Source organism: Gadus chalcogrammus, chromosome 3 (genome assembly GCF_026213295.1).
Source record: "Gadus chalcogrammus isolate NIFS_2021 chromosome 3, NIFS_Gcha_1.0, whole genome shotgun sequence".
In the NCBI taxonomy this organism is placed as follows: Eukaryota; Metazoa; Chordata; class Actinopteri; order Gadiformes; family Gadidae; genus Gadus; species Gadus chalcogrammus.
Window position 1 is genome coordinate 24,693,047 of NC_079414.1, and position 22,796 is coordinate 24,715,842.

Sequence of the window (22,796 nt, forward strand, 5' to 3'; positions counted from 1 at the left end):
GCAAACTTTATTTGTCTGAAGAATTTCAGGCCCACTGTTATAGTGCAAAGTTGTTGAATTTGAAGTAAACGTAATGTGCAGGAAGTTTATCCCAACAAGAACCTCTGAAGTATCGAATTCCTGACAGACAAAGCACAGACAAAGGAGGAAGTAGTCTCTTTAGAGAAGGGACTCTTCCTCCATGTCCCTCGAGACCGTTTATATGAAGGGTTCAACTTTTCTAGAGTTCTCTGCATTTGCTCGTACCTAGTGCTTAAGACAATTGTGCCGAAAGAACATTCTGATGATATTGGGTATTGAACCCAGCGCATATGAATGAATATGTGAATCACAGGGCTCAACAATACGGTTGTGTCTGCAATAATGTTGCGTGCGCACACACACACACACACACACACACACACACACACACACACACACACACACACACACACACACACACACACACACACACACACACACACACACACACACACACACACACACACACACACACACACACTCAAAACCCCCTTGTTGTGGAAATGATGCATATTCTCAAAACGAGGCTTCAATTCATCATCTCAGCAGTGGTTTAATTGTCTCTGCATAAAGAGTATCAATATCCCCCGCTATTCTCTCAATACGTTATTCTCTGCCTACTGAGGAGAATTTGATACACGCCCCATCCATATACTGCAATCCCTTCAGCCCCATTGATTTCCTCTTTCTTCCCGTGCGTTTGGGCAATTGTTCTAGGGCTGTGGCTTACCAAGGAGGAAACAATATTGGAATAAGCGCGGCTCCATGTCGCGTTGTATAACGCAAAGCTGTTGTGAATTGTTCAGTGTCTGTGGTACCCGCTATTATGGTTGCAATTCGAGGTTTTGAGTCATGTTAGGATTTAGCCACCAAGTCATGATACGTTTTCTCTGCACTCATCTAACCGAAGTCTTCCTTCTGAATAATGCATTGGTGGGGTTCTCGGCGAGCTTTGGTCCACAGTCTGGTGTTGTTGTGATGCAGGGAGAGCTGCAGCGCTGGGGTGAGGGCGCTTTGCACGGTCATGCTGTGTTTACACTTTTTGTGCCTTCTGCCAGATCCTCTGTCGATGAGTCCCCAGAAGGCCCTGGAGACCATCGGAGCCAACCTGCAGAAGCAGTACGAGAACTGGCAGCCAAGAGTGAGTACGCGCCCACACATGAATTCTGGCGCGCACACACGCACTTGCGCAAAGATGCACATGAACTAGGGGTGGGAATCGAGAACCGGTTCGTACTTAGAACTGGCTCCAACTAACCAATTCCGTCGGAATTCTACGCCTCCAACGTTATCGATTCTTCTTAACGATTCCGCACCACGTTTTCCGGGTTTACTCAAAATTTTGCGTTGCGGTACATTGATTGCGTCACTCTCTCTGCGACGACCCTGTGCGCGCGCCGACGACTGAAGTTCAAACAACAAGGCGGCGTCATGGAGAGGAGGAAGCGAACCAAAGTCTGGCTCCGTTTCACCAAACGCGATGAAAATGCTGCCGTGTGTAATCGGTGCAATGCTGTAATATCGTGTGAGGGTGCAAATACCAGCAAAATGCTAAAACATTTGTCTACCCAGCATGGAATTAAGGGCCAAGAATGCCATGTGTTCAAAAGCCTGCGTACGAGTCTAACAGGCTCCACTATGTCCTTCGTTGACGGATCGGCTCAAGTTGCCCCCTTTCACGCTAGCAGCTCAGGGTCCAGGAGCTAGGTGGAAGGAGGAGAAGATGCACGAATGTCACTGGGCGGTGACCAAGTTCGTTGTGAAAGGCTTACATCCTTACGTATGTTTACTGTTTAGTTTACATTTTATATCCCGGCTTTCTAGAAAAGTTAAACTATAATTTAACTTATAATTTAATGACATTTGGTTTAAGCTTTACAGTTAAGCTTAAAGTTTCTCATGTTAAATCATCAATATGTATATCAAAGCTTTATCTAGGCCTACATGACCATTTTTCGAAAGTGGACTTGTGTATGTCAACTGTTACTTCATTTACAATATCCTTTTTAAGAAAAGGAGTGTTAAATCATAATTTAGCATGTTAATTGTTAAATGTTAAATGTCTTCCTGTTTTTTTTATTACTTATTTATTGAAGTCTTCATTTATTTAGACTATTTTCTTTCTACTCTACATCCTGTAATGGTGTTGTTCAGCATGTAGAAAATAAAATGGTTACTTTTGGTGCAGAAGACTGTGTAGAACTCCTTTTTTGCCACTCAACTACTCAGGAATCGGTAAGAGAATTGATGAAGGAATTGGATCGATAGGCAGAATCGACAATGGCATAAATATTGATAATAACTATCAATTCCCACCCCTAAAATGAACGTACACAAATGCACACGCACACTCCTGCAAAGACACGCACACACGGGTGCAAAGACACAAACACGTGCCATGACACGCACACACACACGTGCAAAGACACGCAAACATACACAGTGTGTCACCGCTGAGATTTTTCTGATTTGATACAAATCAAAAAAAAATTGATTTTCTTTCTCCAAGTGATGGAATTCACCACACTGCAACGACACAGGAAGTGATTTGGTTTATGGGACCCTGAGGGCCGTCACTCCGGCATGCCTCGGTTTATTGTATTTCATGATCAGCATTTACATAATTCTCTGTGTGTGGATATGAGAGCGGGAGAGATGTGGAATAAAGACGTTCAAATCAAAATCTCAGTCAACGTGTTGAAGAGCCTCGATAAACCAGATATGCACAAAACGAATTTGATACATCATTATTTGTAATGTTTAAATATGGTTTATGTTAAAGATATGCAGGCCGCCACCAAACATCCTTTTGGTTTTCTGCATTACTTTGAGGATTAGTTTGTGTGTCTTTGTGTCAGGAGTCCCTGACGCAGTGGCACTAAACCTGCTCGACATTAAAATCTATGTATCTCGATAGTATGGACTGTCCTTGATGGCAATTCCACTTCCAAGTGAAATGAAAGCATTTACCCGAAATGCATTCTTAAGATTTGACACAATGGGCATTGAATTCAAATATCCACATATCTCGTACCTCCGTTTCATACGGCGCTTTTATAAATGTAGAAACTTTTCAATGTGCTTTTATGTGTGGCTTTGTGTCAAATATGTTTGCATTGCTCCTATTGGCCGAGGGTCACTTTCTTTGCTCAATGAAGTAGCAGACAACATTCACTAGCTGAGACCCCTTTGTGCGTGAATAAAGAACAAGGAGACAGCGTTGTCTCTCCAGGCGTTAGGATGGTAAATGCGCTGCCATCAATCGGATGTCACAAAAGTTTAGTTCAGTTCCATGTGCACGTATCCAAGGACATGCACTTTTTAAAGAGGCGGCTACAAACCTGGCTCTGTGATTAACAGCTGCAGTCCTTGGGCTAAAGAGGTGGATTTGTGAAGAGAAGTCTGTTGCCGCAGTCTGAATGAAGAGGCCATTGTGTGAATTTAGACCTGCCTTCTTCATAAACAAGCGCCACGCTAACGATTTTATTGCGGTGGAAAGCTGTGAATATCTTCGCTAACAATGTTTCACGATAATGATTTGCCTTCTCTAAGCATTCATTGCCTTTATTGCCTTCTCTAAGATCAATTCGGGTAACTTTTTACACTGGAGCCGTTGTACACATTTTTAAACGGTATATCAATTTAACCAATGCAAAATACTGTTTGCATTCACAATCGTCAAGATTGTCTGCTATGCCTCAGTAGAATGAAGACTTTCTTTCTTATTGTCGAAATTCTCAAGGTCATTCACTTATCTTACCTCAGAAGAAATTCACAAAGGCCTGGTAAATACCGTGTGAAGATTAGAAGGTATACAAATATAAAGAATAATACAGTTAAAAAGCCTACACGACAACATGTCAATACATTTATAAAAAGTGTATTACAGGTAGCCTATAAACAAGGAACGTTTCAATGTTTCCACCATCTGGTTATCCTCGCTTTTAACACTGATAAACAGTGACGACCTCAGAATGAGAAATTAAAAAATGGGAGGTTTTATGTTTGTTTTTTTTAGGGTTCGATTTCAGGGTTAGGATTAGGCTTTATGGTTTGTTCTTTGTTAAAGGGTTAGAGTACAGGATTTGCCTAGGCTTTGTTTTTTGTTTGTTTAGGGTTAGGTTTTAGGATTTAAGGTTATATTACAGGGTTTGGTTAGGCTTTAGGGTTTGGTTTTTGTTTAAGGGATAGATTACAGGATTTGATTAGGCTTTAGGGTTTTGGTTTTGTTATATGTTGATGTTGAAGGATTTGCTGTTCGTTTTTGGGTTAGATTACAGGATTTGCGTATGGTTAGGTTTTAGAGTCTGGTTTCAGGTGCTTCATCTTTTTCCTGTCTAATGAATGTCTTGGAACTGTCATTGTTTTGCTGTTCTTGCACCTGTTTATACCACATTGTCTGAAAACCGGAGTCTAGGTATACGCATGCCTCAAGACTCGTTGCTATCACTCCCTGTTCACGTCTGATTATACAGTCTGTTACACCGGTACTCTCTGGAGGAGCAGCAGATGGCCAGAGCTGCCCTCAACCAGCAACACTAATGCCGCGTTTCCACTGCAGGGTGCGGTACGGTTCGGTTTGCAAAGGTGCGGTACGTATTGCGTTTCCACCGCCAAAAGTGGGCGTGACCCGGACTAAGCCGTACTCGTTTTGCCCTCGTCTTCAGTACTCCTCCGTTGGGGTACTGAGACGCCTGAAAGGGTGCCGGAAATTCGAGCTACACACCCCCTCCGTTGATTGGTCGACAGAATCGTCACTTCCAGGGGCGACGTGGGGATAAAAACAAACAAACGGTATCCCAGAGGTATTATTCTTTACAATGAACATGTTGCATAAAATGCTTGCTTGGGCGAACAAGGAGGTGGAGACGTTCCTCTGCATTCTTGGGGAGGAAGACGTGTTTACGTAGCTGCCGCGGCGATCGACATCCGGCCTACCATAAAGGGTACTGTCGGCGGTGGAAACGCGACCTCGGAACTGAGCTGGGCTATACCGCCCCCTCCCTACCGGACTGAGGCGAACCGAACCGTACCGCACCCTGCAGTGGAAAAGCGGCATAAACATACCTTGCCCTACCTGGAACCAAAGCCCAGCAGGGAAGGGGGTCTGTGCAATGGGAGTGAGGGGGGGGAGACCTGATCATAGATGACTTAAATCGTGTTTATTGGAAACGGGCAGAGATCCAAATGTTGGCACGGGAAACTATGTCGGACGTCTCCTGAGATTGTGATGGACGATGGTTAATATTGCATATTATTTGGGGCGGTGCCGCTTGTTGAGAGAGGTATGAGGAATTGAGGGATAACGGCCCGATGGAGCATCAGAACAGCAAAGGAAACAAATGAAGAACAGAAGAAGGAAGTGAAAGACGCAGATAGTGGAACGTTTGAGGAAAGGGAGTCTGGGTTCAGAGGCATCTTATCATGGGAGAAATCACACCATGGTGTATTTTGATAGTTTTCTCCGAGAACATTGCTTCCATTTTTATGTCCTTGCCTAAAACTGTGTGCTAATGAATACGATCCCCTGGGCGGCCGGGAATGACGATCTCGTTCTCTCTCGTTCCTCATTGTAGGATGGATAGCAGGCGCTGGGCGAATTATCGGTACGGCGATATATCGTCGCCCTTCTTAGTGCGATACGAGAATCGATACGCTGGCGACAAATATTTATATTTTAATTAATCAAATGAGGGGCTCTAAACTGATTTCCCTGCTCCCAGCGTCGACACGTCATTCCTTCTCTGCCCTTTAATGTGCCTTTTATAGAGGAATGCGTTTCATTTTTTATACTAATTTGCATTCATAGTAGTTCTGTCAATCTAAAAAACACAGTTTCGACCATGATTAAAGACAAAAATCCAGCACTTCACCTTTTATAGGTTATGATTGTCTAACAATATATTGATTATCGCAGAATCGCCTTATCGCGGTATTATCGGTATCGTGTGCCATGCATGGCGTATCGTATGGTGAGGTACCCTGTGGTTACCACCCCTAATAGATAGGAGTGCAACAAGTGTTGGTTGGGAAAAAACTGTCCTCCTCATGCATATCTTTCAAAGGACCAGCCTAAAGGGAAGTCAAGGTCAACCTTAAATGAACTGCACATAACTGTTCTCCGGAAGGTTCCGGAAGGCTCCGTCTGCTGCGCGTTTCGCCTCAGCCTCGTTTTCATAAATCTCTTTGTGCTTCTTCGTTTGCTTCCTGTCTCTCAATCGACGCCATGTCACTTCTGCACGATCCAATCTCATCCCGAGCCATCGACTCGCCGCCCTCCCCCTATGGTTTGTCCAGCGCTAATGACTCATCCATCGATGTTTCCCTTGGAAATATGACATCTACTGACGTGAGATATGCTGTCAATGTGATCTCAGACAAAGGCCGGCACCGTCTTGCTTCTGCTGCCTGAAAACGTTCTCTTGTCAGCTGCCTTCATTTACACTCTCGATCAAAGTGGATGGTCTACTTCAACCTCTCTGTTTAACCCTGTGGCTTCATTGTGCTGCTCTTTGTTTTCAGATTCGTGTCAACAATAGTGCACATGTAGGGGGGTCGGCTAGGGGATCTGACTTGTAACCGGAAGGATGTTAGTTCGATTCTAGAGTGTTGATGCGTCCCTGAGCAAGACGACTAACCCTGACAGCTCCAGACGTGCTTGCTGTCGTCCTTGCATGGGTTATATTGTATGTTGCAAAAATTGCTGGGACTTAATGTACGCACCAAGTATATGTTGTACGTCCTTGCCCAAAAATAGTACTTAACATTGGCTAGCGTCTTATCCTTGCTGTCTTTGTTGGATACGAGGAATGGGTTAACCTAGCGATTGTAAGTGCCAAGCACTTACAATCGCTTTTAAGCGATTTCGTTTTGTTTTTTTCTCTTTCTTCTGACGAATGTACTTATTGTTAGCTGTTATGGATAAAAGCTTCTCCTAAATGGAAATGTAATGGTTGACTCCGCCGTCTCTGTGTACGAGTGGTGTAAGTCGCTTTTGATAAAAAGAATGGTGGATCAGGTTTAGCCTGATCCACGAAGTACAAGAATAATAGAATGCATATATCTGTACTGCCAGCCTATATACCAAAAAACAGAAACCAGAGTTAAGGGGACAGGACACCTGTCCGTTATTCCACACATGACCAGGATGTCTTTGTGTCCTCCTTATTCAGGTCAAGTGCTTGTGTCCCATGGTGACGTTAGAGGTTGTGTACCGCTATTCCTGTTTTACATGCAAGTCGCAAGCCTCCGAGTTTAACAATTGACTTGGTGTAGTGCCCCTTTACTGGTTTCCCGGCATCCATTTTTACCTCTTTGACCTTGAGTGGGAGTTGGGATCAGCCTTAGAATGGCTGTGTAATATTCATATAATAAACATAGCAACCTCGGTTTTGTGTTGCTAAAGAGTTAGCGTGGGTGGTGTGTGTGTGTGTGTGTGTGTGTGTGTGTGTGTGTGTGTGTGTGTGTGTGTGTGTGTGTGTGTGTGTGTGTGTGTGTGTGTGTGTGTGTGTGTGTGTGTGTGTGTGTGTGTGTGTGTGTGTGTGTGCATTCTTTCGGATTCTACTCAGTGGAAGCTCAAACATGTACGGTCTCACTGTTGCTTCTGGAGTGGCATCCATCTTTACAGTAAGCGGCTCTGTTAAGCTTGTTTATCTCTGTTTTCCGCCTCTGCCAAACCTTGCAGTGAGGCGGCCAATCAGAGCAGTCCTCATTAGCATAACCACACCCCCTCCCAAAACAGTTTTTTGGGATATAGACATCACAAACGTAAAGACCCCAGGCATCAGAAAAAAAAAAGACAACATGGGAGCTTTAAATGAAAAGCACCTTGTAAGGATCGAGCCTTTTTTCTTTTTACAATGCAGTGTGCTTGCTCTTCTCACATATTCTCTTTCAAGACGCCCATGTATATTCAAAGACTCCATTTTGTCTTTGTATGTCGCCCTTAATATCTCCCCCTCTTTCTCCTGCCTCCTCACTCCATCCCCCTCTCCCTCACTGCTCTCTCTGTACATTAGCTTTGGGAATTCTCTGCATGGTTCGTTAGATGTTGGGAGGCAGGTGAGATGTAAATGAGGCCTGTTCCCATACCTTGCTGGTATTATGGCTCATTACGTATCTCAGTTGTTTGGCACACTTTTCCACTGCCTCTTTAATCTCTTGCATATTCACACGGTCTCATACCACATCGTGTGTGTGTGTGTGTGTGTGTGTGTGTATAACCATGCTGTTCTCTCCTCTACAAGATACTTACATTATTTATCAGTATGCTGCAGCTAAAGCCTTCGGCCTATGATTGGCTTTGAGCAACAGTCACTAAATGCCCCAGCAACACCCAAATCAAATGAGGCCAACGTCTTCTGGAAAGGTGTGATGCTAAACACTGGTCTGTGTGTGTATAGATGGATGCCAGTGTCTATATGGCTGACGTTTATGCACATCTTTTCCGACGCATATGCATCTAACTCTCTCACACACACAGACACTAGGGATGGGTTGGTGGCGAATGATTCGTTCACAACGAACGAATCCCGAAGGTGACCGATGTGAACTGATTCCCAAAACAAGAAAACTGATTCTTTTTTTTTTTTTACATAAAACAAAAATATGGTCACATTAATAAAATATACAAACAAACAGAGCTCCGTCTCCCCGCGACCTTATATTGATTGAGTGTAATACATTCTCAAAGCTTCAGCCAATGAGAGTACTACAGCAGGTAGCAATCACGTTGCCATGGCACACGGGTAAACAAATGACAAGGCACTGCCACACAAGTTAACTAACGATCGCTGTAGGCTTCAATATCATGCAAGCACTTTGTTTTCTATTTATTTTGTTCTACAACACAATTGCATGCTTTAATAAAGTATTGTTTGACCTACCATGGAACTGGTCGAACTGCGTTGTATAGGCCAATGATACTGAAATTCACTTTTTTTGGTTTTCGAGTACACCGTGACTGAATTTTTTTTTTAGTTTCTGTTTTATTCCCCCTCGTTTCCACCGTGCGGTTCGATTCGGTGCGGCTTGGCGCAGCTCAATTACGGCTGGCGTTTCAACCGTCGACAGTACCCTTATGGTAGGGCAGGCCGTGAAAAAGCCTTAATTAGCGGGCGCACCCAATACTTATAAGCAAAGGGGGGGGCAGACACCTGTGGAATTCTGTCAAATGACGTAATCTGACTTAACGAACGAATCTAACGATCGGATCGTGATAGTGAACGGAACTGAAAGAACTGATAGAACTGATTCCCGGAAAAGAATTGTTTTTCCCATCCCTAACACACACGCACACGCACACACAAATCAATTCAAATAATCATGCAACCTCAATGCTCGACTGAACAGGCAATTCTAACCTCTTAGTGTTCCAGATAGCAATGCATTCAGCACAAATTTAGCCTGCAATGATTCTTTGCATGTTATTGAGTAAAGAATTTACGTTCTTCCAATTCGATGGAGGGGGGAGCTGCGATTCCTCCACCGCCACACCGCAATTACCCTTAATGAGGACGCCCGGAGGCTGGTAAACGCATGTTGTTCTCTGGCTTAATTCAATCCCCCTCACCGTGGCAGCGTACTGGGGGTCTGGGGCTCTCCGCTGAGCCCTGTGGGAGAAACGTCTCACTACCGTGCTGACGAACGTACAGGCTCTGTTCTGGGCACACCGGGCCGTCCATAAAACTGTGCTTAGAGAATGGATTCGATTTTATTTTGTTTTTTTACTAGTACTGCTGATAACGTCATAAATAAGCCACTATAGAACACAATCCGAGCAGTGCCGCTCGGGGTAATGTGGAGCCACATGCCTAACGAGTCCAGCACCAGATGTTACCACGGCAATGCAGCGATTCCAGCAAAATACGGATCGACGAGTAGGTGAAACTCGCAGCAGTTACGGATTGGATGTTCGTGCCGTTGAAAGCCCAACGGATATCTCGGGCTCTTGTCTTGATAATGTCAGGAGAAGTTGTTTAAAGATCCCATGTCATGCTTGTTTGGGGGTAATAATTGCATTTGGGGTACTACTAGATTAGGGTTACATGCCGGTATGATAGACGTACCCTTTATTATTCCCACATTGTTCATTTCTGCAAAACCAATTTCAGCGTCTTTCAATAAAAGCCCCCCTCTCGGGTGGCCCAGTCTGCTGTGATTGGTCAGCACGGCCACTCTGTTGCGATTGGTCAACCACAAAAACATTGCCGGCTAACTAAACCCCACCAGCTACTGCTGTAAACAGCTTTTTTTTTTGGGGGTGTGGCTAACAGCCAGGAGGCATGACGTCTGCACTGCCCACTGCACAGTCTGACATCACAGCAATACAGAAGTGAAGTTTGAGCGCAAACAAGCAGTTTCTCACACTTTTCAAAATATTTTTTGAGCGGTATTCTTGGTGGGCGCGAATACTCCCCCTGGCTCAGACGTAGATTTTTCTATCTTAGCAGACGTAAAACATTTATTCATGCGTTATAACAGTCGAAAGCAAAGGGAAAAGTCTAAAAAGCGATATATCACCCCTTTAAGTGATCCTTTATCGAATCCAACAGCAGTCATTCAGAAAGGAGCGTACATTAACGTGTCAAAGCAACTGTTCTTGTTTACTGTGTACTGGTCCTCCCTGCTTGAATCACCATTCATCCTCGTTCCTCCGCTGCCGCAGTCAGTGCTCGGAGGAGCTCAAAAAGTCACCACTTCAACAAATTAATCTCTTTATTTGCCGCTGCGCTCACAGGTTTGCCCTTGTGGATAGAGAAACGGCGGAAGAAACGCCAGCTTTTGCCCACTCACTCGTTCTCTCTGCCCTTCTCCTCAAAGTCCTTGATTTTGCCTTTAGTTTACGGCTTCCCTTGTCCACTTTCCGTGTGGGTATAATCTGTGTTCACAATCACCTCCCCCTCCGCGGTCACTTGTTTTTCCCAAGGAAACTGCCCTGATTTTCTGAATCAAACCCCCGGCTAATAGAATTGTTCTAAGGGGGGCCTCCGGTTCTTAGTAGCCGACACCATTTTCTATTCATCTTCATCCTAATATTCTAGTGAGGAGAGGGCAGGTGGGGGCAATGAGGCCGTCTAGAACAACACTGATACTCTATGGACTGCTGCTGCTCCAGATCAATAAGTGCACAGAAAAAAAGTGTTCCGGCAGATGGAAAATACACAAGGCTATAAAGATAAATGAGTCGGAGGCTTTACTGCTGCTGGGGGAACAGCTACCTGAACGATGCTGCAAAGCGCTTTGTTCGCCCTACAAAGGAGTCTCAAACTAAAGTTTTACCCGGTTAGCTCAGCTTACTCTGTGCTTAGCGCCATGGCTAAGTATACCCAAATATTATTTGAGAGGAAATAGGAAAGAATAACAAAAGAACATTTTCAATTGAGTCTTGAACTCCAAGTTGTATCTTGCTTGCCAAGCTGGCCCTGTGCTAAGCACCATGGTTAATAATATTTTGGGGAAATATGAAAGGACAAAAATAATAACATTTTCAATTGAGTAATTTTGTCGTGAGAAATTAATTATGTTGCAAATTCTGCAGTGCACGCACGTGGGAGTGGTATCCTCCCAGCCATTTATCAGTTCATGTTTTGGACATATGACCACTGCATGAAAAAAGCTATGATCCCAACGTGTGCATGTGTTTCTCTGGGCTTGCATGAGTGCACTGGGGCTGAGCAGACACCGGCTACACAGGCAGGAAGTGACCTCAGGGAGCACATTAGAGCGACTCCCCCCTCCCCACACTAGCTTCTCCTGACATCCATGACTTTCCCGGTGAACCTACCCAAAGAGAAGTTCTCTCCTGCTTTTTAAGTGGCTCGGTCTTCAAGAACAACGGCACAGACTTCTCCCTATTTTCCAACCGACTAATCACGTCCACGGCTCTCTCCAGCCACCCCCCCCCCCCCCCCGTCGCCCCTCCTTCCCCCCCGGCCTGACCTGCACTTCCTGTCATCTCCCTTCCCCTCACTACTCACTTTGGCCTGTTTTACATACATATTTAATTAGCATCACTTTCCAAGTGGTTTCACATGATAATGCAAGACACTGCGGATAAGGACAAAGAATAAATGTCATAAGAAACAGGACTATGCTGCTGAGCACCACAGTGAAGTTATAACTCATAAGAATGAGGATCCCGCACACTGCTGTATCTCCCATATGTTTAATGGTGCTGCAGGGTTTTGACCCGGCAGGGTCTTCTTCAGGCAAATGGCATTCAACAGTGGCCCAAAATGGTAAATATATCCAAATAAAAATATAATTTGTCGTGAAAGATAAGATAGTACATTTCCGATTGAGACATTTTGCCTTGATACAAACACCTAAAAAACCCTGTATCTTCTCAGTCCACGTGGTGGACAAGTCAACACTGAATGATGCCCGCATGATCCTAGAGTGTGCACGTGTGTCTCTCGGCTAGCCTGGGTGCACTGGAGCTGAGCTCTGAAGAGGATGCACATAGGAAGACAGGAAGTGACTCAGGTTGCGCACGTTGGTGGGACACCATCTGCTCAGGTCCAGGTTATCCTTGACATGTATGAAAAATAATGGGTTGAGCGGAATCCACCCTTTTTACCGGCCCCCCAGTGGCCTTCTACTGGTTCTCCTAGTTCTGAATGCACGCACTGCCTGCATTTACACATCCAAGTCATGTTGAGGTGTGCACAAGATTATCCGTATTGAGATTCCAACCACAAGTGTACTGTACATGAACTGACGGCTCAATCTGGAAACGGTAAAACACTTAACTCTTATGCTGAGTATGAGCATGACTTCACTATATTTTGTCTACGATGTTCTGTGCACTCAAATGCTGTTTTTATAGTTTTGGCTGGAATGTACTTTGACTTGAACATAATGCAAGATATTGTGGATCTTGATAAAGGAATGCCATAAAAATACAGCACTTTATTTTGTCAGCTTGGAACCAAGAAATACAATCCGACCTGAAGTGGAATAGAAACTCTGAGATAACATTTCTCTCCCCGTGACTCCTTTTTTGATATTTTTGATCAAAGCTCAAAGTATTGTTTCCTTGAAGCCGTAGAATCCCCAAAACAATGCATTTCCTAGACTGCTAAAACTTTCCAAACCCAAACAACATTCACTTCCCAGTAAATTGAGATGTATTCCGCATGGCCTCTAAAGTCTCAGTGTTCCTCAGCCATTAAATGTGTAAAGCCTTTACCAATTAGACCGTGAATTCACTAATGCTTCCCAAACATGATATAATGTTTTAACATCTTGCATCCATTTGCCTTCCAATACAGTATTGGGTTTAAGTGTCACCGCAACGCCGCCATTAGGCAGCCAATAACGTATCCTCTCTCTTCCTTCCCACATCATTGTGCAGTCAATCAGGGCACTTTGTCCACCATTTGCGCCTTGATTGCTTTTGATTCTAGGGTCCTTCCCGGGATTACCCTACGCACAATTAGTGAGCCTGCCCTCCTTGTAGATCATTAATGTCGTCCCCCTGCCGCTCTCCGGCGTTCATTTAAATGGGTGCCCCACTTACCCTCCCCCTCGCCCTTCTCCACACACCCCCTTTCATACGCAGGGCTCTAATTGCTCTCTCTTGAGCAGAGCTTATCGCTCTCGCTGCAGCACTCGGAGGTCTGCTTGCGGTGCCCTAGTTCATACAGACCAGAGGCTCTTTTGCTTTGGGAGCTGGCATTCTCTTGGTTTTTCTTTTGCATTACAAGGCTACTCAATCCTATTTTGTAAGGGTTGTTGTTTTTTGTAGTGATTTTTATTTTTTTTTTAACTCCGGTGTAAATTATGAAGTGTTTGTCGATTCCACTGGCTCTTTGTAAACCGCATTCATCTTTGTCAATACAGCTCACCACAACCGATAACATTATTTATTTTTTTAACCTTGAATCTTATAAAAATACGTGACTCAATCCAGCTCGGAACATATTTGCTCTGGTTTGTGGTGAGAAAGGCATGGTTATTGTTTCGTATTTTTATTTCCTTCCACCTATAATCCACTATCCATCCATGTAAGATAGACCTTGCAATCTAATAAAGCATAGATTCATTCTCCTGTTGGACAATGCATGTTTTAAATGGAAACATTAATCCCTGACTCCCAACCAACACCTTTCTCAGTTAGCTTTTGTTGTGTGAGAAGTAAAAAACTTTTTAGCAAGAAGTCAATTTTAACTCTGATCCGTTGAACTAGGCCAGAAAACAGCTGTGAGGCTGCATTAAGGCGTGTTTAAATTTTTTATTTTTTTTTGTTTTTTATGGCGGTGGAACTTTTCTCTTTTAGCCGAAGTCTTTTGAAAAATAGTTTTGAGTGCATTAAAGTCAGACGATTTCAATCTCCTCGCTGAGGCGGCGCCTCATGGCCCGGCTGCCTCCCAGCAGCTCATCTGATCTCCAGCCTCTGCCCCCCCCCTCAAAGCAACGTGGACACCTCCGTCCCTGGGGGCCTGGCTTCTGTACAAAAGCCTGCTGATGCCCGTTTCTCTTTCTCACACCTGCACCGGCTTTTGGCGGAGACTTATCGACCCTGGACCAAGCCTGAACACAACATCTTGCCACCACGGTAGCCATGAAAAACACGGATATGACTTCTCTTAGAACCATGCAGACAGACACAGACGTGTCGTGTGTTGTGTGTCGACAGGACTTTGGTTCTCCTCGCTCACACACTCTCTCTCTCTCGCCCGGGCGTCGTTACAGGGGCAGGAGAGCCTCTCCTCTCTCTCTCTCTCTCCCTCTCTCATCAGCTCCTTTCCCTCTCCTGTCGGCTGCTCTCGTTCCCTTGTTCGGCTTGCAGCCCACATGTTTAATTGGAAACCTGGCTGCACCGGAAAAGCGCTTGTGCGTGTGCGTTTGCGTGTGTGTGTGTGTGTGTGTGTGAGAGTGTGAATGTTATTCTAGGGCATGATAGCAAGGCTTAGAGTTAATAATTGGTGGAAACATTATCGTTCGTTAATCGTCGAATAAGTGCTACTCCCTGATCAATAATCTTGCTGCTTGCTTGCTCCTTGTTCACAGGGCAAAGCTATTTCTGTAGATCACATCATATAACATTTTGGCGATGTATCTTGGAAGTGACCTCTTTATCTACAGAATTCTTCAGACTCGTTCCAATGTTTTAATATTCAGCAGTCGGACCTGTAGCCAGAGCTGAACCTTCGACTGTGGGATCTAGAGCGGTGACCTTGAAGTGCTGTTGTGACCTCCACCCTTGCATGAATGTATGTTTACTTGTCAGATACCCATCCACTTTAAACACAGAAACACATAGTTGCGCACTCACGCATTCACAATCGCGCGCACATACCCCCACACACACACACAGACACACATACACAGACACAGACAGACACACGCTTACATACAGGCATGCGCAAACATACACACATGCACATACACAAGGTTAGCTGTGTGCTCTCCATGCTTTCGCTATCGATTGTGAACCTCCGTGCATGGGGCTGCTAGAGCGTTTCCAGCGCCGGCTTCATTCCCCTGTTCACCTGTCATGGAGCCTTCTGCCCAGCCTGCCCTCCCCGACAGGTGAACAAGGAGGATGGGGGTAGTGTGAGTGTATATGTAAGCTGTGTGTGTTTGTGTGTGTGTGTGTGTGTGCTCTCTCCGTGTGTGCGTGTGTTTGTGTGTGTGTGCTCTCTCTCCATGCCTTTGTGTGTGTGCTCTCTCTCTCTCCATGTGTGTGTGTGCTCCCTCCCCGTGTGTGTGCTCCCTGTGTGTGTGTGTGTGTGTGTGTGTGTGTGTGTGTGTGTGTGTGTGTGTGTGTGTGTGTGTGTGTGTGTGTGTGTGTGTGTGTGTGTGTGTGTGTGTGTGTGTGTGTGTGTGTGTGTGTGCTCTCTCTCTCTGTGTGCGTGTGCTCTCTCTGTCTCTGTGTGTGTGTGTGTGTGCTCTCTCTCTCTCTCTCTCTCTCTCTCTCTCTCGCTCCCCCTCTCGCTCCCCCTCTCTCTCTCTCCCATGCTTGTGTCGGTGTACCAGACAGATCTGTGAAGGAAGGCTAAACAACAGAGACCGCCAACCTGTCGTTAAAGTGGTCGTTCAAATTCCACAATTCCACTTTATGGAAGAATCTGAACATCAGGTTGCCTCACTCTCTTTTGCCTTTAACCCCTGCGTGTGTGCACAGGGCTCGACGCACACGTGAACCGTAGACATGACACCGCTGTCATGTCTACGGTGGGTTGATCCTAACCCAAGGCCCCACGTTGGGGTCAGTAGACACAGAGGGGGCAGACGAGCAAACCTGCAAAGGGTAGTGGATGCAAACAACATGGGGGTGAGGCAAACAACATGGGGGTGAGACAGACAACATGGGGGTGAGACAGACAACATGGGGGTGAGACAGACAACATGGGGGTGAGACAGACAACATGGGGGTGAGACAGACAAAATGGGGGTGAGACAGACAACATGGGGGTGAGACAGACAACATGGGGGGGAGACAGACAACATGGGGGTGAGACAGACAACTTGGCAGTGGGACAGACAACATGGCAGTGAGACAGACAACATGGCAGTGAGACAAACATAGCGGGGAGACAGACAACAAGGGGGTGAGACAAACAAGATAAACGACATGGAGGTCAGACAAACATGACAAACAACATGAAAAACCCATGTTGAGACGGGGCAGGAGGCTGCGAGGAGGGAGAAAGAAGCAGAAGGGATGGGGGAGACATTAAGAAAGCAGAGGGTGGATTGAGTGCAGCCGTGTGTACAGAGGAAGCCATTCATCAAAGCCTCTTCCAGCGGTGCAGCCCGCCTAATGAAAACAGAGCCTCCCGAGCAGTCCCCAAGGAGTGTGTCTGGGTGTTAAGCCGCCCCACGCTGCATCTCTCTGGAGTCCCGTTGGTCCCTTGATCTGGACGGAACAGTTAGCGGGACGGTGGAGGGACGGCCGACGGTTAGGCTGGAGAAAGTCGTCAGTCGTGGCGTCTCGATGTCTCTCTCGTTCTCTCTGTGTGTGTGTGTCTCTCTCTCTCTCGCTCTCTTGGTGTCTCGATGTCTCTCTCGGTCTCTCTGTGTGTGCGTGTGTGTCTCTCTCGGTCTCTTGGTGTCTCGATGTCTCTCTGTGTGTGTGTGTGTGTGTGTCTCTCTCTCTCTCGGTCTCTTGGTGTCTCGATGTCTCTCTCGGTCTCTCTGTGTGTCTCTCTCTCTCTCTCTCGGTCTCTTGGTGTCTCGATGTCTCTCTCGGTCTCTCTGTGTGTGTGTCTCTCTCTCTCTCGGTCTCTTGGTGTCTCGATGTCTCTCTCGGTCTCTCTGTGTGTGTGTGTCTCTCTCTCTCGGTCTCTTGGTGTCTCGATGTCTCTCTCGGTCTCTCTGTGTGTGTGTCTCTCTCTCTCTCTTGGTCTCTTGGTGTCTCGATGTCTCTCTCGGTCTCTCTGTGTGTGTGTGTCTCTCTCTCTCTCGGTCTCTTGGTGTCTCGATGACTCTCTCGGTCTCTCTGTGTGTCTCTCTCTCTCTCGGTCTCTTGGTGTCTCGATGTCTCTCTCGGTCTCTCTGTGTGTCTCTCTCTCTCTCTCGGTCTCTTGGTGTCTCGATGTCTCTCTCTGTGTGTCTCTCTCTCTCTCTCGATCTCTTGGTGTCTCGATGTCTCTCTCTGTGTGTCTCACTCTCTCTGTCTCGGCCTCTTAGTCTCTTGGTCTCTCTTTTTCAATCTCTCTCTGTCTCTCTTTCTCAATCTCTTGCTATCTCTGTCTCTCGGCCTGTCTCTCTTCCTCTGTCTCTTGTCTCTCTCTGTCTCTAGTAAATCGTGAGCGACCATCCTGGTCCACTCTGATTTGATTTACTACACTTTTTTCGTTTCACTGATCAGCACAGTGTAGGTTTATAGAGATATATAGAGGCCACAAATGTTTTGGGCTCTTTCTGGATTTTCTACTATTCCCCCAAGTACTCTATTCAACAAAATCTCAAATATAAAACCCCTGAAACAAACTCATTGAGACACAGTCTTGCATTTTGTGGAGAAGGGGAGGTTGTCTGGACTTTTATAGTTTTATAGTGTATGGTAGACTTGCTTTGTTCTCCATAAGATCTTTCAGTAAACGGTTGGTCCACACAATCTCCTAACAAATGAGCAAATTATTTATATTGTACTCTTTTCTTAAAAGATCTATCTCGAAGCCGACACGCTAATGCTAGATCTAATAAAAAACAACTTTATTTTTATATAGCGCTTTTAATGGACTAAGTGGTTTCCGGACAGCATGGAACAATGCAGTGTAAAAACCAACGTCTTAATTAGGCGCTGCGCTATATTATCACTCGACGGGCTAAACCCTTGAACAAATTACCCAATCGCTTGCTTAGATTAGATGCCCGTCAGTCCATTAGTCTGTCTGTGGGTCAGGCTGCCAGAATAAAGACAGGATCTCCATTGATTTCTTTAAGGCAGTGGACCAGGCGAACCACAAGGCTTCTATACCTGGTTAGAATTCATCCTTCATCTTGGCTACCCCCCGTTGAAGGGCGAATTCTATAATCTTTGTCTACAAAATCGTTCATTCATCTCCGCTTTTCCGAATCAATACTTCTCAGTGCCAAAAGTTATTTTTGTCTCCAGTTTGATGACGTGTACCCATAACAAACCACTGAGACCGGTGGTTATACGGTTTGAATGTTGTCCATATCTTTTAAAGCTAGAACTGAAAAACTGTCAACCGTTTCTCCTCCATTAAAGCGTTGACCTTTTATGAAAGTCACTGGGTTATATGCTCAGAATGCTAGACTGAATTATCGAGGTGTTTCTTTGATAAGTATGTATTGTATTTATTATTATTTAAATGGCCCCTCCTTCGTACCTGAGAAGGTGTGTGGGGACTGCGGTCCATCAACTCGCTCAGTGAACCCAAACAAGATGATTCTTTCTCCTAAATGCTTTTAGCCACCCATGTCCGCTTCCCTCTCTAGACATCCCATGAATCCAATCCAATAAAAGCCATCTGCAGCTTCCTGCTGAATCCCATTACCTTGAATGCAATATGGATGAACCTTTCCTTAGACTCTCCTCAATGGAACGAGATGGTCATAGTTTCGAGGATTCTCCTCTCCTCAATCTAAAAAGGCTTTCGGGTCCTTGGGAGATGTATGGAGCTATTTTTGAACAACAGACGTGTTTTTTTGCAGGCCTGTTCAGGCGGGGAACATGTTCCCAGTGTGTGTTATCCATGTGATTTTAGGCTGAAGGATGGAGAACTGGTAGGCGGGTAGTTGAGTGCTCTGATTCTGCATCTGTAGAGCCTAAAGAAGGAACCCTTACACACAACTGCCAGCAACCGTAAACACAGTGTGACCCACAAAGACAAACCTGGTAGACGGCGACGAGAGCCATTGTTGCACTTTACCCTCTGCATGATTCACTGTGAAAACGAATTAGCATTTAATGGCAGTGGGGTGGGGACGCACGCACACGCACACACCTACACGAGCACACACAAACCCACAATGTCCTGCATATATTCATAGGTTATTTATATATAGGTCAGTGGATATAAGCCATTGATCGGGTTATAAATATTTCTACTGGGGCCCCTCGGGCAAGCGTCTGGTGGACTCAGTGAGTTATCATACAAAACCAATGCCATCGATTCGGATTAGGAAATGACCCTTTCCCCCGCCTCCTGTATTCCTCCACTCTGGCAGAAATGCGAGACGCTGCAAGGCTTCATGTCAACATAGTGGTCTTGGAGAACATGTGTCCCAGTGCATATGTGGATGTTGTCGTTTTTTTTTTTTTTTTTTTAAACTGTACGCCCAACCCCCCCCGAAAGACCCCTGTGTACTGGTGAGACACGTGTTTAAACCAGTATAGCCGTGTGTGTGTGTGTGTGTGTGTGTGTGTGTGTGTGTGTGTGTGTGTGTGTGTGTGTGTGTGTGTGTGTGTGTGTGTGTGTGTGTGTGTGTGTGTGTGTGTGTGTGTGTGTGTGTGTGTTCCTTAGAGTACACCGTCTAAAAATACCACGGAAACCCAAGCCAAAACTTGTTTGCTCTATTTTACCCTCTTCTGCGCTCGTCAATCAATACTTCCACCGAGGAAAACAACCCAGATGCAGCTCATCATATCATCTTCCAGGGCGCATGTTTGGCTGTTCTGACCTTTTCCTCCGTCCAAGTCTCTGTTCACGTAGCCCAGTACACTGTGTGTGTGTGTGTGTGTGTATACTAAACAGACATTCACACACCAAGCTCTGTCATATTCAACCTTGTGCACATGCTGCAGTCTGTCTTTAACAAGGGCTCTTTTGGCTGTCGGGAGTAGCTCCGAAGGTTGCTAGTTCGATCCCCAGCTCCTCCTTGCTGAGGGGTCGAGGTGTCCCGGTTCAAGACACCTCAACCTGACTGCTCCTGACGAGCTGGCTGTCGCCCGAGTGTTGTTGACGCCGCCGTCGGTGTGTGAATAAATGTGTGTATAAATCATTAGTTTGTAAGGACAATAGCGTCTTTAGAATACATACATCTGAGGACATTTTTTTTGTCACTTTGAGTGCTGAACAGGCCACCAGTGGCCCTTCCTTTCTCCACTCGCTCTCCTGTGTGCGATTCTCTCCGGGTCGCTGTGGGACGCGGCACGGAAGCCGATTAAGGGGAAGGGAAGCACCTTAATAGGTAACTAATGGAGCTGCGCCGCCACGGCTTCTGAACACACTTATACATTTATTTTTGACTCCTAACTAAACAAACAAGGTTTATTGGTTTTAATTTTTCATTTGAGATTCATTTATTTTGCAAATGTTTTTGTAGTTTTTTCTCCACCAGGACAAACACTTATGCGTTTGTGGAAGTGTTCAAAGTCGTATAATTCTTCTTTGAAATGTTGCCTATACTCGCTGATGAGTGAGTTGTTATCAGGGTAACAGCCATGCTGTTTGTGAAAACGATCGCAGTATCACGCCGCCCATGTACATTTTGGCGCAAGTTCACGTGCACACTCATGTTCACGTGCACACTCATGTTCACGTGCACAACCATATTCGCCTGCACAACCATGTTCGCGTGCACGCAAACGTTGGCGTTCATGCAAGTGTTTGCCTTCACACACGTTTGCCTGCACAAGCATGTTAACGTGCACAATGCATGTTCACCAGCACACACATGTTCAAGGGCACTTGTGAACGGGGGCTCAGCAACAGCCTCTTGACAGTTTAATTAGACCAGAGCTTTAGAGGTCTACTGGTCCCTGCGCTATCATACACATACACGTACACACACATACACACACGTGCACATGCACACACGTACAGACACGTATGTAGACACACGTACACACACACACACACTCACACAGACACACACACACACTTACAAAGACACGCACACACACGTACAAACACACACACACCCACACACACACACCCACACAAGGGAGCTTCTCAGAAATTACCTGGAATAACAGAGCATCGTTTACCAATGACTGGAAGCGTAAACAAATTGAGATGCTAAATATTCCAAACATCCGGCTGACGATAATGAGGCCAGGAAGTGATGCCTCTGCCTGAGTTCACAGGACAGGAAGAGGTCATTGATTGTTATGGTTTTTTTCCCACTCTCCTCTGTCGTCTCCATTCAACGTCTCATGTTACTAAAACACCAGACGACTCTGCCCAGCGTGCTAAGTAGGAAAGGCAGCGATAGGTGTGCACTAAACATGCGCTGTAACAAAATAAGACGCCGGGGAAGGAATACTGTAGTGGGTGTATTCAAATGGGGTCCATTTCTGTTTTAGACGTCTATTATATCAAACAGTTCTATTTGCCTTATGGCCAAAAGTTATGTGGCCACGGAGTAGGGCCGAGCCTGCTGATTCATTAGTGGCAGAGAGACTTGGATACAGACCGGTAGCTGGATGGATAGACTTTAATGGCTGCACCACTATGCCTCACCGTGCCACTAATGCCGTGTTCCCTCAGGTAATATATCAGCTGCTTGCGCCATATTCACTTCCCCCGACTCGCCTGCTTGGAACAAGGAGAGTTATGGTTGGCCCTGATACCGACTGAACTCTAGTATTGGCTGAACACTGAACAGTGTATTGGATGAAATAGTATGTTTCAACTCCAGTTGTTGGTGAGGGATATTAAGGCACTGTGGTACACCTTGTTTGGTCCTGTACTTTCCCCTTTACTGTTCTTGTTTGGACTGGTTTATAGGAACTAATTGGTCAATAGGGGAGTGATTAACCAGAGGTGGTAAGGAAGGACCCTGATCATGGCTCGGTGTGAATCACGAAAGCAATCGTTGTTTTTGCTAAGCGTCTCATAAAGGCCGTCTCTTCCCCGAGCCGTTACCCTTGTCATCTTCCCAGAACCCAGACCTCACGACCGAGCAATGGCTTTCTTATTCCTGCACTTCTCTTGGTGCTATTGACGTCACATCCATGTCATCCACAACCTCTGCTGTGAGTGTCTGCATGTCTGCTCCTGCGTGCGTCACTGAGTGCTCCATACGATGCAATTCCGTGTAACAAGTTGGCATTATAATCTGCCACAGAATCGGTGATGGCCTTTTCAAATTCTCCTGATGGAAATCATTTCGCGCCGAGGTTAAGTAGTCGTGGCCTTGGCGTTGCATTCTCTCCCGAGTCCCAACGAGAATGTCGCCCGGGTTTTGCGAGTTTGCGTGTGCGGCGGTCATCCTGTGCAGGAAGTGGTCACGATAGGGTCATGGTAATTTCACGTCCCACTTGAGGAGCATGTGAGGGCGGTGGAGCCTGCGTGTCTTTGTGTAAAGACCGACGGGTTTGTGTTGGAGACAGATGACCTTTTGTTGCT

At 45.7% G+C, this 22,796-nt stretch overlaps 1 protein-coding gene across 2 annotated transcripts in view; it reads left to right on the plus strand.

Annotated features, from left to right (window-relative positions):
• The window catches only part of rptor (regulatory associated protein of MTOR, complex 1), a 142,879-nt gene that overhangs the window by 13,546 nt on the left and 106,537 nt on the right, over positions 1 to 22,796 (plus strand). For both annotated transcript variants that reach the window (XM_056586914.1, XM_056586915.1), the window contains exon 4: positions 1,080 to 1,162. In XM_056586914.1, coding sequence (XP_056442889.1) covers positions 1,080 to 1,162 — 83 coding nt within the window. The remainder of the gene's footprint in view (positions 1 to 1,079; positions 1,163 to 22,796) is intronic.